The sequence below is a fragment of the Artemia franciscana genome, chromosome 3, assembly GCF_032884065.1.
Source record: "Artemia franciscana chromosome 3, ASM3288406v1, whole genome shotgun sequence".
Taxonomy (NCBI): Eukaryota; Metazoa; Arthropoda; class Branchiopoda; order Anostraca; family Artemiidae; genus Artemia; species Artemia franciscana.
The window spans coordinates 38876379-38894123 of record NC_088865.1 but is presented as its reverse complement, the minus strand read 5'-3'; the positions used below and the strand labels follow the sequence as shown (position 1 = coordinate 38894123).

General features: G+C 35.0%; 1 protein-coding gene across 1 annotated transcript; it reads left to right on the top strand.

The window, feature by feature from the left end:
• The first annotated feature begins 3521 nt into the window (after nt 1-3521).
• LOC136025533 (protein Red-like) lies at nt 3522-17527 on the top strand. Its single transcript, XM_065701563.1, has 5 exons — nt 3522-4028; nt 9096-9209; nt 13024-13161; nt 16353-16432; nt 17383-17527. Exons 2-5 carry the CDS (start codon nt 9159-9161, stop codon nt 17525-17527), a joined length of 414 nt encoding a protein of 137 aa, XP_065557635.1. The 5' UTR covers nt 3522-4028; nt 9096-9158.
• The last annotated feature ends 218 nt before the right edge of the window (nt 17528-17745 follow it).

The window sequence follows — 17745 nt, the reverse complement described above, 5'->3', positions numbered from 1 at the left end:
TGACATGAACGTTTACTGGTATCAGTTTTCTATATTATAGAGTATATATTGCATAATAATAAACACATTAGTAAATCATATCCAGCAATGCAAACTTGAAATTAATTTATTTTTAGTTATTTGAATAAGTCATAATTTATCCCTTATTGTCAAAAACAATTTGGTTTATTTTTTTTTGTTCATTTTGTTGGTAATGCAGGGCTTAAGTCTTAGAAATTATTGATGTGAAATTAGTTCACAATATATGCAAGGGATTGGTCTTCAGCTTCCATGAGATTTTCCATGAGGTTATTTCCCTGTAGAAAAGAATTTTGAGTAGTTATCTTATTTTCGGTTCTAGGTGTATTCCCCCCTTCCTGCCGAAAGCTCCTCCCCGTGGGGAATCCCCCTGTGCAAAATCCCCCGCCCTCTTCTGGGAAATTTCTCACAAAAAATTCCCGGACTGCCCCATAATGAAAGTGCACAGAGATAACAGACTAGGTTGAAGAAGTACAAGTAATTACTTCCTGTTGAAACCAGATGTCAAAACCAGACTTGGTCTGGTTTTGACATCTATAGTATATTATACCAGTTCACACCTTGAGATCTAGAGCGCGTCCAGTAGTCATGGCTATGAAGGGTTTTCCGCCTAAAATACCTTTTTAGGGGTGTCTTTTGAAATTCAATAACGTGGAGTGAAAATTCAACATAGAAACAAGAAAATTTAACATGGAAAGTACCATATATCCTGCCCGTATTTTGGAATATAGGTAGTATCATATTCTAATTCCCTTCTTTTGTTCATTCTTTTTATTTGTCTTACTTTCCTTCGGCATATCAATTTTACATGCTGGAGGTATATTCCCAGGGGTAATTGTCTATAGGTAGAATGGGGAGGGGGAGTTCGCCAGTCACCTTATTTTCTTGTCACCTAAAGCCCAAGCAAACCAGGGTCTCTCTAACCATAATTTGGGCTTTTTGCCAGTTACTAATAAACATTACTATACAAATATGTTTATTAATTTCTTTTCATTATTTTGTGTATACAATTTATCAGATTTTCTCCAATCGATTGAATGTACACAAATGGTTTCAGCACACTTGTACCTTTGGCTTACTTTCATAACCGTGTGTTTGATTCTAGCTATGCAGCATCTCAGTTTGAATGCTAGTACATTTCTTTCGGCTTTGGATTTGAGTGTTTATGTTTTGTACCCATATATTAATATAGAAATGACAAAACTATGGGGTTGGTGCATTTCGAGTTTGCTAGACAGATGCTTATTTTTTCTGAGGCTGCCTGGTCCTTGGATCCCAGGGCATGTTGTCATTTTACATTAGAGCTATGACAGCTACCAGAGGAGAATGGGCTACCAAGGTACAAGCAATGGTCAATTATTTCGATCTGACATCTACCTATGGTGATAATGGGGAGAGTGTTTCCAGCTCTTGTCTCGTAGCTGCTACAACTGTGGACTTGCTGTTATTGATCTCCATCTTGAATGACTGGGTGACGTCGTAGAGTTCTCCAGCTTGTGGTTATTGTTCTTGTGGAGAATTGGCAGGATCATATATAGAATGGGCTTATGTATGATTGTCTACCAGCAATCCTGCTATTTAGTGCTATATTCCGGCTGCATCATTGATGGAGTAGCATTTCGGAAGAGGTTGAAGAGGTGTGCTGATAAGATGCAAGCTTAGAGTACTTCTGACTAATTTCTGAACTCTTTTGAGAACCCGTCGGCGGTTAGTGGCTAATATGTGACCTCAGTAGTACTGCTAATACAGATCCTTAATTTTGTTCATGAGTAATCCTGTAATGATAGAGGATATGCCAAATTTTTCATGACTTTTCATGTCGAAAGCCTTTTGGAAACTGATTAATAGCTGGCAGAGTTCTTGGTTGAATTAAATTCATCGTTCCATGAGTTGTTGAACAACGAATATCTGACTGATTGTGGATATTCTAGGACTGAAGTTCGCCCGATTTTCTTCAAGGGCAAAAACAGTTGTTACTTTTATACGTTGAAGAAAAACTTATCAGAAAACGTGACTGATGGCTCGTGAGGCTAATTGGACTATTTCTGCATTATTTCTTAAATCCATTTTTGTGAATACAGAAAATGTAGGCTTGCCCAACGACGGGGTAGAATGCCCGTTTTTCATTCTGCAAACACAATGGCCTGGCAGAGATCAATTACATCACCTGGTTCGACTCTAATGAGGCTCAATCGTGGCCTTTACTTAGCTCGAGTGGCAGATTCTTTGATCAGTTTCCTACTTGAGTGGCCCCGGAAGTTTTAAGTTCTTAATTGGTTATGGGAATCGTTTCAATATTTTAGGGTCAGCAACTGCTCGAGGGCTGTATTTGTCTTTGTGGTATTCCGTCTATCTTTCAAGTGGCCCAGGAAGTTTTAAGTTCTTGGTTGGATATGGGAATCATTTCAATATTTTAGGGTCAGCAGCTACTCGAAGGCTGTATTTGTCTTTGTGGTATTCCGTCCATCTTTCAAGTTTAGTCTTTGAATCAATTATCACTTTTTTGTTGTTGCCAGGATTGCTGACGGTGTGGCAGTTTTGAGCTCACATACTGTTCTGAAAACTGCTCTAGTGTTTTCTTTTTTGAACAGTAATTATTAGTCTGCAGATGGTTATGCAATGTCTTTTTGATCTTGCGCTCTACTCTTCTCTTGAGGAGCATGTAGGTGTAGATAAGATGTTTGAAAAAAACTTCTATCACAAGCTTTGGAGGGCCAAATTCCAATTTCTGAATGAATAAATAAAAATAGAACAAACACAAAAGCATAAAATGCAACGAAGATAAAAAACAACAGGCAAAGGAATGCCTAAATTCAAATTGTCATAATGAAAAACTATTCACTAGTCATCATTTAAACTGAGATTGGTCCTAAGGTGTTAAAAAAAGGGTAAAAGCAAGTAAAGCTTAAAATATATATATATATATATATATATATATATATATATATATATATATATATATATATATATATATATATATATATATATATATATATATGAATAGTGTCCCAGCTGGGCAAATTTGTTATCGAGAAAAATTGATATGTTGACTTTCTGAAATTAAAATACATCCTGGAAAAAACAATTTTTGAGCAATTGCAATTTGAAGTTTCTAAGATGTATAGAAAATGATAGGAAATGTTGTGTTTCAAACAAAGATCAATATTGAACATATGGATTTTGCTGAAGTGGCTATCAATACTGTTGGAGTTAATAGCTATAATATAGCTATTCTTAGTTCCAACATGTTTTGGTAGGGATTGTGGCTTGATTTTTAACAACCAATTTGCCAATTCTCGTGTTGTGGCTTAGAATTTTTGAAGCCAAATTGCCTTAGTCAATATAGAATATTTTCCGTTTTACTTTCTTCTAAAAAATAGTTTCTATGCCATAAAGATCATTTTATTTATTATTAGCTTGATCTTACATTAGAAGGTAGTTTTTTTTTGAATTGCCATTGAAGAAATTGTGTGTCGTTTAACTGAAACTCTTAGTAATTACTCGCCAGTCAGTCTGCTTGATTCATTGCCCATGTTGAAAAATGTCAAAAGTGTGTTTAATTAATTAATGACGAGACTGTTATAATTACAGGAAAAAACTGGAATTTAAATGAAAATCGTGAAACAATATTTGATTGATTTTGAAAATATTGTGGTTTATTTCCAACAATATAAAAAAAAAAATTCTCTCGCAAAGTTAATGCTGGTCCACCATTATTGATAATCAGGTCTGATCTGCGATTTTTGGTTCGCCCGAAAAGGCCTATTGTCCTGGTCCATTATTCTTAGTTAATTTTGTCTTAGAACTTTTTAACTCTCATTCCTTGTGCTATTTTCCAGTCTATATACTAAGATCAAAAAGGAAGAGGAAGATCAAATGGCAGAACTGGCAAAGAAGTATCGAGATCGTGCAAGAGAAAGACGTGATGGCATCAATCCAGACTACAATCAAGCAGAACACACAACTACATCTGGCGGTGCTTACAAAGCTGTAGCACCTGACATTCGATCGTGAGTTATTATCTTATCTGAATCCGCAATTTTAACCGAGAAGATTCCTGTAGCTGGATAAGTTTATAAAAAGAAGATTTGCAAGTTTCTTTTTTATTTGTTTTTATTACTGACTTTGACAACTGGCTTGTCATCTTGTGTTAGCTGCTTTAACAACTGAGGTTGATCTTCTGGTAAAATTACAATAAAAATTGAAATTATGGTAATAATGCCGCGGCCCTCCACGCGTAAATTATAGGGACTAATATTTTGGTGGTGTTTATAAAGTAGTAGCCTTTGGCATTCGATCATAGGCTAATTTTTTATTTGAACTCACACATACTAAGCAAGAAGACTCTTGCAACTGAATTATTCAGTAAAAAGAAAAGTTGCATAGTTGTTTTTTTTTTTTGTTTTTTTTTTTTTACAGATTTTGCATTTTAACTACTGGCTAAACATTTTATAATACTAATAGTTTATTGTTACCTTCTGCATACAACACAAATGCACTAAAGAGGAGCATAAAAAAATGAAAAGAAAAACAAAATGGGCACAGAAAAAAAAAGAAAAAAAAGGAACACGCACAATTTTTGACAACCAGACACTTTTTTATTAAAAATAAAATATAATCCAATCAGCTACTAAAGGATTCTCCTTGTGAAATTGCGTAATTCTAATGAAGTGTTCTGGGAAGTACGGGTACTTAAATGCTTGTCCCCAGCAGTTTAAGGCCTTTTGGCCTGCCGGCACCAATACGGCTCTTCAAACTCGCTCCCGAATTTATACGAATTGTTTCAACTATCATGGTCGATCTTCTGGTAAAATTGCATAAACGAGGGGATTTATGGTAATCTTGTTGTAATGTTAAGGCCCACCACGGCCATTTGTATGGATTAGATTTTTAGCGGTATTTATAAAGTGGCAGCGCTCGGCACTCAAGCTTAAGTTTTTTTTTCCAACTCACCTTTTTTTTTAACCCCAAAAACTATATGCGTTAATTTAACTTAATTTTCTTTCTTTATTATGAAATAGGACTTATGCCAAGTTGTGACAGTAGGACATAGTAGTTTTGACGATTGGCAAAGACCGCGCGACATTCCTGAATGAATTCCACTTTTTATTAAAAGGAAAATTGTACCAAATCTTTTAAGTTGCAAGTCTCGTGCTATAAGCGTCTTGGCTGATAAGGATCAACGTTAATTCATACTACCTTATTGATATTCAAACTACATTCGAAATTCATACCACTTTCTGGGTTGCTAAGAACCCATTCCCTGAGATGTTACGACTTATGATGCCTATTTATTCGCCTTTACGGTTTGTTTTTGGTTATTTTTCAAGGACTTAGGAGTATATATTCTTTTTGTTCTATGAACTTTTCCAACCTCTTTAAACGTCGTTTTGATGTTTCATGTTATTAATCTTATCATATACTCAGAGTGTCGTATACAAACCATATTATCACAAATAACAAAAGGTAAAACAATGAGGTATTGCACCTTACTATTTTTGGTATATTCTATCAGTTACTTTGTAAAATCACGAATCTTGTTTGTAATTAACATGCATATCAACCGAACTCTCATATTGTGTTGGTGTGGTATTCCTTTGTAGCTCAAATCCACTAGGTAAAATTCGCATCATATTCCGAAGTAGTCTATAGCAGAAGGTGCTGGTATTTAAATATTTTGAATTTAGCCTCTGTCTAACCTGACCTCAAGATGTAGCACAGAACAAATTATTGAGATACGGTGCCTTAGAGAAGCCCGTATTAGTAGTTTATCAAAATATTATTTTATTATTACTTAATATATTATTTAATATTATTATGTAATAAATTTTACTTGATATTTAACACTAGTTTAACAAAATATAATAAATGTCACGTCTATAGGTAGCATCTCGCATTTTTGTAGTATTAGCCAAAAAGCCTTTTTTAAGCTCTTCTCAAGCGGAGGATACACAGGACAATGTTGACCAGGAGGATCGAAATGCGATTGAACGGACAGTGTCCTACTAATCCTTTCTTTGACAGTGTGGCAGTGAAGTCTGGGAGTGATGATGTATAGAAATGTACGTCCTCAACTTCGTTAACGAATCTTGTAGAATATTCTGTCTAATTTTGAAATATTGCATAGATAAACTATTTTAAAAGGAAATGTATCTTATCTAATCCCCCCCCCCATAAAAATCGATAGATTTAAAATAAAAGCTGTTATTGAGTGAAGTGAAGTACATTTACCTGCATCTATGCTGGGCCTTCTGCGTATAAGTGGTGCGATTAGTTAGGCCGTTGCTTTTGACTAGGATAATTCAAGATATTTTATTAATGGAAAAAAAAAATAATAAAAAATAAGTTAATGGAAAAAAAATAATAAAAAATAAGTTGTCATTTGTGTCTACAGCTTTGAGTTGTCACACAATATCTGACCTAGAGTTGAGAGTATTATGTTCAGTAAGATCAAACAGTTCGTGGTAACGAACTGTAGTAAGGAGCGACCAGGCTCAGTAGTGACCGAAACTAAAAAATGGAATTTTGATACCAATAGTTACATCAAAAGAATGGCATTTTAATGCCGATTTTAAATATATAAGTTTCATCAATCTTACCCATCAAAAGTTGCGAGCCTGAGAAAATTTGCCTCATTTTAGAAAATAGGGGGAAACACCCCCTAAAAGTCATACGATCTTAACGAAAATCACACCATCAGATTCAGCGTATCAGAGAACCTTATTGTAGAAGTTTCAAGCCCCTATCTACAAAAATGTGGAATTTTGCATTTTTTGCCAGAAGACAAATCACGGATTAGTGTTTATTATTTTTTTTTTCTTTTCCCAGGGTGATCGTATCGACTCAGTGGTCCTAGAATGTCGCGAAAGGACTCATTCTAACGGAAATTAAAAGTTCTAGTGCCCTTTTTAAGTGACTAAAAAAATTGGAGAGCACATAGGCCCCCTCCCACGCTCATTTTTTCCCCAAAGTCACCAGATCAAAATTCTGAGATAGCCATTTCATTCACCATAGTCGAAAAACCCAATAACTCTGTCTTTGGGGACGACTTACTCCCCCGCAGTCCCCGTGGGAGAGGCTGCAAGTTACAAACTTTGACCTGTGTTTACATATAGTAATGGTTACTGGGAAGTGTACAGACGTTTCAGGGGAATTTTTTTTTTGGTCTGGGGGGGAGGGTTGCCGGGGAGGATCTTTCCATGGAGGAACTTCTCATGGGGGAAGAGACTTTCAATGGAGGGGGCGCAGGATTTTCTAGCATTATTTAATAAATATGAAAAGTTTTTTCTACTGAAAGTGAGAAGCAGCATTAAAACTTAAAACGAACTGAAATTATTACGCATATGAGGGGTTTACCTCCTCGTAATACCTCGCTCTTTACGCTAAAGTATTTTTAGTAATTTCAACTATTTATTCTACGGTGATTCAGGTGATTCATCCTTTGTGATTCAGGGGTCATTCTTAAGGAATTGGGACAAAATTTAAGCTTTAATGTAAAGAGCGAAGTATCGACGAGGGTGAGCCCCCTCATATACGCAATAAAAACATACGAATATAGAAGTTCGCTACGTAATTTAATTCGTAAGTTAGGTATATTTTTTACTTATGAAAACGTTCATGAAAATTATAAGTTATAGTTGCCTTTTTAAGTAATCAAAAAATAGGAGGGCAACTAGGCCTCCTCCCTCGCTCCTTTTTTCTCAAAATCTTCCGATTAAAACTATGAAAAAGCCATTTAGCCCCAAAAAATTAATATGTAAATTTCGTTTTAATATTTTATGTGCGGAGAGCCAACATAAAAACATGCATTAATTCAAAAACGTCCAGAAATTAAACAAAAAAAAATAATTTTTTTTAAATGAAAGTAAGGAGCGACATTAAAACTTAAAACGGACAGAAATTACTCCGTATTTAAAAGGGGTTTTTCCTCTTCAACGCCCCGCTCTTTACGCTAAAGTTTTTTACTGTTTTACAGTGTAGAGTTAAGAAAAATAGTCAAACTTTAGCGTAAAGAGCGGGGCGTTGAGTTAAACTAAAATTAAAAATTCTTTTAAAACAGTCCCAGTATCATTACTTCAGCGAAGTTCAACCAGGACTCTCAGAAACAAGAAGAACAATAGAGAATTATTTTCGCAAGACAGTGGAAATCTAATTAGAATGAATATTTCGGCCCTATGTCCGGGTTGAACTTCACTGAAGTAATGATGCTGGGACTGTTTTTAAGAAATTTTCATTTTAGTTATATTGGCTGTATCTTGTTTTAAGTTTTTTTTTCTTATATATTTTTGTTCTGCTGAGGATGGCCCTTGGACATAGGGCTGAAATATTTATTCTAATTAGATTTCCACGATCTTGCGAAAAAAAAACTTCCCTTTTGTTCTTCTTGTTTTTGATGTTTGTTGCAGCTAAGAGCTATATAAAAGATTCATTATTAACTGAAAAAACAATTATTCATATTGGAAGTTTTGCCCCTGTTTATATTTGTTTTATTAAAACAAAAAACGTTCAACACTGTGCTTGTTGCTTATCTGGTATTATGCTCGTATTTCATATTAAAATGTTATAACTTTGAAATACTATAAAAAAAATTTCGGAAAGGGAAATTTCTTTCAGACACAGTGGGGTCAATTCACGAAAACTTGGGGTGAGACATCTTTTTCAATATTTAGATATGGGGAGGCAAATTTGTCATTTTTTTCTAGTTGGTGATTGGTATTTTTCAAAATCTAGGGTAACAAACCATAGCCTTGCTCTGTTCCAATTGAAGCCATTATTCAGGGATAGGGAAACGTCCCATTTGCACTTTTTTGTTTTATTCTTATTTGTTAAAGGTGAAAATGAGCTGTCAACTGATGAGTGGGTGTTAGTTTTGTGAACATATCTGGTAATAATTATGGCCGTACCGTGGAAAGGTCAAACTCATTAATATAGGAAGTGATTTTTATTGTCCTTTTAGAGAGTAAGCAATGCTTTCCTTGCTGTACATGAATGCTGGCTACATGTTAGTCTTGGTTATTTTACGGCATAAATAGATCAGAAAGTTTGTGTAATGTACGTAATTTGTATCTTTCGGATAGGAACATAAATGCAGCTGAAGGAGACGTCAGCAAATTCAAGAGTCGAAATACTTGGGTGGTGACATGGAACACACTCACTTGGTCAAAGGTCTAGATTACGCTCTGCTTCAAAAGGTATACATTTTTAGTATTTATCCCCTTTTGATTTTTATATTTGGTATATTTATTATATTTAAATGTTAAAAACATGTAAAGGCAATTTTAAATGGAAGCTTTTCTCACAATTGCATCTTTTTTCAGGTAGGTTCATTTTTATCTGTTTTGTAATCACGTCTCAGAAAGGATGTGACCCTCTGTGGTCTCAGTGTGACCCACAGTGTTTACACACATTCTGCAAAACAGAAAAAAACTCAGTCTATGGTCTTGTTGCAGTCCGGTCCTCTTTCTTAATTTTTGATTATGTCTGTTTCTTCATTTTTGTAATGCTACCTGAAAATATGTATTTAAAGTGCACATGATTAATTACGTGGTTAGACGGTTTTGAATGTCTGATAAGATACGTTTTCTGCAGATTTGAACTATAGACTGTTCTCATGATCTTTCATTTTTGATGGAGACGCTGCTAATTAAGAAGTCTCTTGAGGTAATGCTTTATTTAAAATGTTAGTGCGGTAAGAGTATTAACATCAGCATATAAGCGTACCTGCGCATAAAGGAGCGGTAGTGGATATTGTCCTGTGAAAAAATAGTTGCATAAAAGTATACATTTTTCCTTATTGTGAGCCCTCCACCCTTGAGGGTTGGAACAATGTGAATCTCCTGTAATTCTATTGTCGCAGCAAAAGTACTAAAGATATCGAAAGGATTTTTACATGGGTTAGACGCCTGAAAACGACTGCACTATTAGGCCGAATATCTGTATTTCTACTCCTCCCCCCCAAAAAAAAGAAAATCAGGAAATTTCGCAAGTAATCTCGGGAGATAAGATATTTACCTGTCTACAAATGTGGTCATAAATACGTATAGAAGAACAAGTATCTCTAATAAAACCTGGTGGACAAGTTATAGTGTATATTAGATTATAAGACAGAAAGCTGTGTTAAAATTTACTATTTTGAAATCCGCACTCCCACGCGGACGTGTTCGTCCTTAAGCAAATTCCTGAAATCCGTCGGTCTGGCACAATCAGCCCTAAAAAGGTTTTTCGGGGAAAGTGTCTGAGATGCCAAAATGGAAATTTTGGTAATCATATACCACTTCTTCAAAGGATGATAACTTCTTAGAACAAATTTTATTTTAGGAGATGCCCAGCTCAGCCAGAGTCGACCCAGCTCTAAATGGGTACCTGGAGAAATCTGGGGAAGGTAAACAGGAAGGGTGTACGAAAGCACAGGATGGCTGGCCCCCATTCCCCCATTGTACTTCCTGGCTAAGGGCCTTGAGACGGAGATTAGCACCATCGGTTCGGACCTTAAGGGTTTAGTGCCGTATCCTCTACCTTCTTTTTTACTCTACACTTTTAGAGTAAGTTTTTTAAACTCTTTTACTCCTTCTTCTTTATTCTAAATATATTCTTCAAACGAAGGAATGCTGGGGAGTATATTAGCTGCTTCCCCTTACCTTTCTAAATTGATCTGAAGGGCTTCAGATAGTTTTGGAATTAGGGTATAAAATTCGCTTTTGAGACTTCAATATGGATAATATAAAAAGCAATCTTGGTTGTATAATGATTTTCTGTTTGGTAGCCGTGACTGCTCAATAGTATTATTGAAGATCTTAACCGTTAAAATTAAAAATAAGAAAGTAGAGCTGAACCAGTTTGGCTGTTAAAGGGGGTGTAAAATTCTCAGTATTACTGGCTGTATGTACACAAAATTGTGATGCATCTTTTGTTATGCATGCTTTTTCTTCTTTTTAATTTAAATCCGTTTTGAACTTGAACAAAATTTATAGGTGAACTAGGAAGCTGAAAAACGTGTCTAGAACTTCCCGACTGGTAGTAGCGAGCATTTTCTTGTAAAAGACTATTTTTTAGGCTCCTTTGTTTAGGCCCGGGAAATTTTGATATCAAAAGCTTCTAAGCGTTTCTGCAGGTGAGAAAAACATATTTAACACTATTGGGGGTGTGGGCTTACTAGCTACCAATATTAGTAGACTTGTTTACCACACTCCAACATGTGCTACCGTACAGCGCTGCTATGGTCCTGTGAAGGAAGTTCATTTAATACAGCAATTAAGATCTCACCTAAAGTCAATCCCTTCTCATAGGCTAACGTCCTTAGCCTATAATTGCCCGGCCATTCATCGGCAAAAGAAAACCACTGATACAATATTTCCTCACTCTCTCTGAGGAATCAACTGAGCTGACACCCTTTATTCTGACCACCTCCACCAGCCGAACTTGGGTAAAGAAATTTAACATGTGATTTTAAATTTCTTTTGCAAAACGTAAGACAGAAAAAATGAGACATTAATTTTAAGGGTTTGAATTTTACTTAAATCAAGATAATTTAAAGAGAACAGAAGACTAATTTATATAAAAGAAGAAAAGACGTTTATCTGGCAATAAAATGGATGACATGCTATCACATTTAATTTGGCAAATTAGAAAGTTGAGTTGTATGAAGGTCCTGTAGGATATGAAAAAACAGGTTGAAGCCATCGATCAGGCGTGTTGACTTTCAGAGGAGATATACAAATCTTCTTCGGCAAAAATGCGGTATACAACCTTTGAAATACCACTGCTATGCTGAAGAGCAAATTAATGTCGCGAAACTATAGAGTGAATTGTATATGTTAACTTTGTATATTGATAGCTTATATGTAAAAAAAAAGTGTTTTTAAAAACAGAACTATTTTTGTGTTTTGAACCAAAGGATAATCTTCTTTGGCTGTTGTATCTTTTATAGTAAAATGCCGTAATGACAACAAGGACTCAGATTAATCTTGCAGGAGCAATTATTTCAGTCGCTAGTGAATTGGCAAAAATTACTTTCTGGGCCTCATTGACAAGGCTTAGCTGATTTTGATATCGTTAGCTTCAATTTCTAACTATTTCTTCATGTGAGAAAAAGATATATAGCGCATTTTGGGGAAACTAAAAGGTCAATCTGTATTAATATACACGTATAATACGAGAAAACGGATTGAAGCAATCGGTTCAGGTTGTTGAGTTTCAGATAAGATCTATAATTTTCAGTGTTCTGGGATCACCTGAAAAATGGTATTTGGACTTGTGGATAATCTGTTTTTAATAATGAATAAAGCTGCATCTGTAAACTCGGGTTCAAACATGCTTGTTGCAAGGTTTCTCTTTAGGAGTTTTCACCCGTCACTTAAGTATAGACAAGAATATGATGGCGTGGAACTGCGCTGTCGTTGCCTCAGACGATTCAATGCTGCGACAAGGTCTAACAAGAAAAGTTCTAAAAAGAAAAAAAGCCCACGCCATCTACATTTGGTGACTTTGTTTTTACCTAAATGTGGCGTGTTCTTGTCTTTTCAGATACTTTATAGTACAGAAAAGGGCGAAGAAAGCCGAATTCTATCTTCAATAGTTCTGCGACCTTTAGTATCTTACTTAGCTTGTCAATATTTTCCGAAGCCAACCTAGGGCTACTTTATGTAGACTAAATTTTGACCTTAACTAATTCTCGAAAGTAAAAAATTCCGATTAATTATCATTGACAATATATCATCTTGAGACATTTATATCCAAAATTTTTATAAATGTGAGGCTGATTGCATTTGTGACACAAACTAGATAATTATTATTTTAATCTTCTGTTTAATGACTCTTGTAAATTGATTTTTTATTAGTTTTTTTTTTGTTCAATATCTATTGTAAATTTATGTTTAATTTAATATTCAGTTGGAAAAAAGAAAAAGTTTTTAGAAGTGTTGTTTTGGATTAAATCGTTCTTATTTCCCTTTCTTGCAATGAAGCAAATATTTTAGAAAGGTCCTAATGTTTTCTATCCTTTTTCAGCTTCAGACAACATTAACAACTAACGACATTGTTATGAACAAGTTGTCTCAGATATTATCGCATGTTAGAGCTGGTGGTAAGAAATCCAAAAAAGAGAAAGCAAAGAAGGATAAATCTGGGAAAGCTGCCAAAGAAAGAGTAAGCCTTTTTATTAATTTATCTATTCTAATTCTTTTTTTGTGAAAGCGAAACTATTTTTATTGGTCTATTTTTTAATTTCTTTATTGTCAAATTTATCAGGATTTGACTTGATAATGTCGTCCATTGGCTGTTTTTCGGTCTAGAATTTCTGATCAGGTCTTTTTAAGGCAAAAGTTTAATTGAAAGAGAGGTTTTAGGCCTTTTGTCTGTACCAAATGTGTTTTTCCTTTTTTTACTATAAGTTGTTTTTTTTACGGTATAGTTACAATAATTAGACACAATTACAAATTAAAGGCATGCTAAAATATAGTTTATTCGTTTAGCTTATTTAAGAGCTAAATGTGTTACTGTATTACCTAACCATAAGATATTTTCATAGAGTATTAAATTGATGGAACGAGGGGAATTGGTGTAGTCGTCAGGCAATTAAAAAAAAATGAAGGACAGTAAAAAAGAAGAAACCAGAGAAGTGTTATGTTTCGTAAAGTGTTAATGACTATTCACTTTTTTTAAATTTTATTCTTTCTGAGGACGTGGAGATAGGGGTGAATTTGTGAATTTCCTGCTGGTTTTCATGATATCTGTAAATTGTTCCAATTCTGTTTATCCTGTATGCTATTTATTTATTATTTCAATATTCAAGTACTTAAAAAGCTAGCTGATTTGAGACTACTACTATCTCGCTGCAGCACCCAGCCGTCTGAGGCCAACACAGTTACGCACGGCTATCCTACATCCCGATCTGTTCAAACCCTCCCTGTTTACACCCCCCCCCCCCAAGAAGTTCCAATTTTCCTTAATTCTTTCCTGGCGACATCCTCCCATCGCATTCGGGGGATGACCTACTTTTCTTTTGGCCAAAGCTGGTTGGCCGACAAGGAGAATGTTTGGTAATCTGTTTCCTACATCCGCAGAACGTGTCCTAGCCCTCTCATCTTTTCTTGTATTATAGCCCTAGAAAGCGGAATTGAACCATATTTTTTTGTACAGATTGCTGTTTGAGATGCCATCAGTCACTTGGGTACCTAAAACAAGCCGTAGCGGTTGGCAATAATTTCTCTGGGAAACATCGAGCAAATCTCCTCAATACGCCCACGCTTCAGAACCTCATTTGTTCACTGTCATCATTGTAATTTATTCGGGACACACGCGAAGTTTATGCTTTAATTTCATCTCAAGTTCAAACAAAGTTGCAGACAATGTTGCTATTGCAGTTCCATTTTGTTAGTATTTTGGTCAAGGGTAAATTTGGTTCTGTCCTCACTTTTTACGAAAAGAGCTTTGATGAGGTTTAGATGGTAAAAAGGAGTGTTTCCCCAAAAATATTCGTGCTTTTCTGTTTTTGACCTCCTTGCCTAAGGAAAAGTCTCCCGATATTTGTAGATGCTGTTAATTTGAACCCCATTTATGTCAACGTTTTGGTTTTCTAGTAGCTTAGGATGCATTTGGATTTGTCCTTACTTTTTGTGAGAAGAGTGTAGAATAGCTTCTTAGATTTTACTTTTATTTTTTAACTTATTATGGCTTATGTTTTCTAATTACAATTTTGATTTCCCATGCATCCTTGTTTTTGGTTGACTGTGCTTAGGGTTACTGTTTGTACTAGGTTTTTAAATGTGTGGGCAAGGTTAAGATTTTGGTCAGCCATAGTTCAAAAATTTTATTGAATTCTCATGAACTACCGTTAGCTATAAGTTCTATTGCCCAGAAACAGCACAATCAATGAGCGCTGTTTCTGTGTCAACTAATACTCTGCGATAAACGCCAAAGGTCATAGAAAAATTGAAAGAACCTGTCAACACTGTCTGTTGTATTTTTCATCTTATACTTTACTGCATTGGATTCCACGTCCTTTAGCATATCCTCTGAAGGATGTTTATGATATGCCCTTGCATATCCACAGATAGCCCCGTGTATCTCATTGGTAAGCTGACAATAACGGAACGCTAAAGGCTCGTTGAAGGCATTTTGGGTTTCTCTATAGTGGGAAGCTTTAAGTTATGGAAGTTGTTTTCCGAGATGACGTTCTTGCTCAACAATTCCTTCGAAATTCCTATTATACAGTTCTCTGTAGGTTCAATAGTGGCCCAGTAATCCATACGATGGTGTAATGTACTAGTGTGTACTTACATATACTAGGATTATTGGGGTGACTTATTGGGAAGTTGTATAATATTCAGAACTTGAATAACAATAATTTCTTTCTTTTGGAATTAATTAAATATAATTTTTTGAATCGGTTAAGTTTGAATTTCCATAACTGCGCATGTCTTAAAAAGAAGGAAAAATCGAGACTTGTTTTTTTTTTTACATAAAAATGACCTCCACATACAATTAAAGAGTTTTGATTCCACTGACTGTTAAAGTTTTGTCTAAATATAGTTAAAGTATAGTTTTCTTTTAGTCAAAATCTTTGGGAATCAACTGATTCTTAATGTTTGAGTTTTTTCGGACAAAAAGCGTTGCAGCTTTAACGAATTAATTTTGCTTGTTTATTATCAAGATTCAACATGGTAACACTGACAAAACTGTGGCGCTGTTCTTTGATTTTTATAGAAAATTTATGAACTAGAAAGCTTCATAAAAACTACCGTAAAAACAATACTTTCCAATATAAAGAAAAATCTTAGAAAACACAGTTTTTAGGTATGATTAGACCTAATACAAATGGGTCCAATGGACGAAGAGCTTTTTAATTTCATGTCCTTGTTACCTAAATCTAGTGCTTTGTCGGACATGTAATAACACTTTAGTAGCTAAAACGAAAGTAGGGAAGATATGAAAATCAGTCTACTCTTAAGACTTAAATTTAGAAAGGGTATAGAAAACCGATTACAAAAAAATTGCGATGAACAAAAAATGAATAATATTGCGTCAGCAATTCCATTCTGATTAAGGAAGCAAGAGTCGTCATTCATACAGTCAGAAGATGTCAAGGTACAAAATAGCTTGCGTGTCACAATTTCCAAGTGATGTAGTTACAATTATCCATTCATTGCAAAGGAGTGAACTAATTAAAAACTTAGCGGCTCTTGGAGCTTGTGCCCCTTCTGGAATTTTAAGTTTTCAAGTGGCTTTCCAGTTTTCAAGTAGCTTTCATGTTTTTAAGTGACTTTCAAGTTTTCAAGTTGGTTATAAAATCATGGGATTTCTTCATTATGGCCTTGCAAGTAGATCCTTTTTTCTAGGTAAAGCCAGTGGATGACAGCATTTACGGTGAAATTGGTGACTACGTTGCGCCAATTACAACTGAGGAGAAACAAAGCAGGTAAATCATACTTATTTTCTTTCACTTTTCTTTCTTCTATATCCTTATTATTTTCAATTTATTTTGTTTTACTCTTTTTCTTCCAACACTAATCGTCGAAATATTGCAAGAATGAAAAAGAAATCTCACCGTTGAAATTTATATTTATTATAGCTTATTAAATCCTTGATATTCTCATTATTTATTCACAAATAAATTTCTTAATCCTTATTTATGGCCAGTTTGTTGAATAATTGGTAAATCCAAAGGATCAAAGTATTTCTGGAAGACAAATATACACTGTCAATAATAATATAAACGTTAATGGCTAAGGTTCTGTACAAGGTGAGACAATGGGCGAAGTTGCATGTATCCTGTCTCTTAACTTATCAGCTTTCCTCCCACATGATTCCTCTACGTTATACAGCTCTAAAGGTAGTTTCGAAGTAGGCAGAAATGTTGTATGAAGAGCTGTTGACAAAGTTTAAAATACAAACTCTGAAAAAAGAAGAGAGAAACTCTGCATGGATTTCGGAAGAAAATCTTTGATCCACCCAATCCAAAAAACCCTTTTCCCCCCTCAATCCTCAACGACTCCCGCGCAGGGTTGCAGCGCTTGTTGAGAAAACTTCAGCCGGTACGCTGTGCCCATCAGCGGTTAGCGAAGCGTTTTATACCTAGTTTTCTAAAAATGTATAACAAAAGTCAGGAGGATTGATTAGTATTTTGTTTTCTTTGTTTCTTTTTGCGTCGCTTATTAATGTGATTGTACCAAAGGAATCTGGCAGTGCCATAAAAATTTTGGTGAAAAAAAAGTTTATCTATCTATCTATCTAAACCAGAATGTCATCCGCGTAGCCTTAGTTGTTATCATCAACTAAGTATTGGTTTCAAAATAATTCTTATCTAACCTATCCTTTCATCGATTATCACCCAACTTTGCCATTATACAGATCGGTCGTTTAAACTAGGAGTATTCGCCAGCGTCTTAAATTAGCACGTGTGATAGCTCTATTTAAAGGAGGTGGTCGTGAGGACCCTTGGAACTACAGTTCATCTCTCTTCTGTGAGTGTTCTCTAAGATATTTGAAAGGCCAATGCTCAAACGTCTGGTGAATTTTCTTGAAGTAAAAAAAAAAAAAAAAAAAAAAAGACCATCAGCGTCGTTTTGGGTTTCGCCCAAAGCATTCTGTAGAACATGCATGGAATAGACTTCTCCGGTTTATATGACAATCCATAAATTCTATTGTAATTCCGGAAGCCATTTTTCTTGATGTAAAGAAAGCTTTTGATAGCCTTACGCACGAGAATCTCATCTCTTTTATCATGGTGTG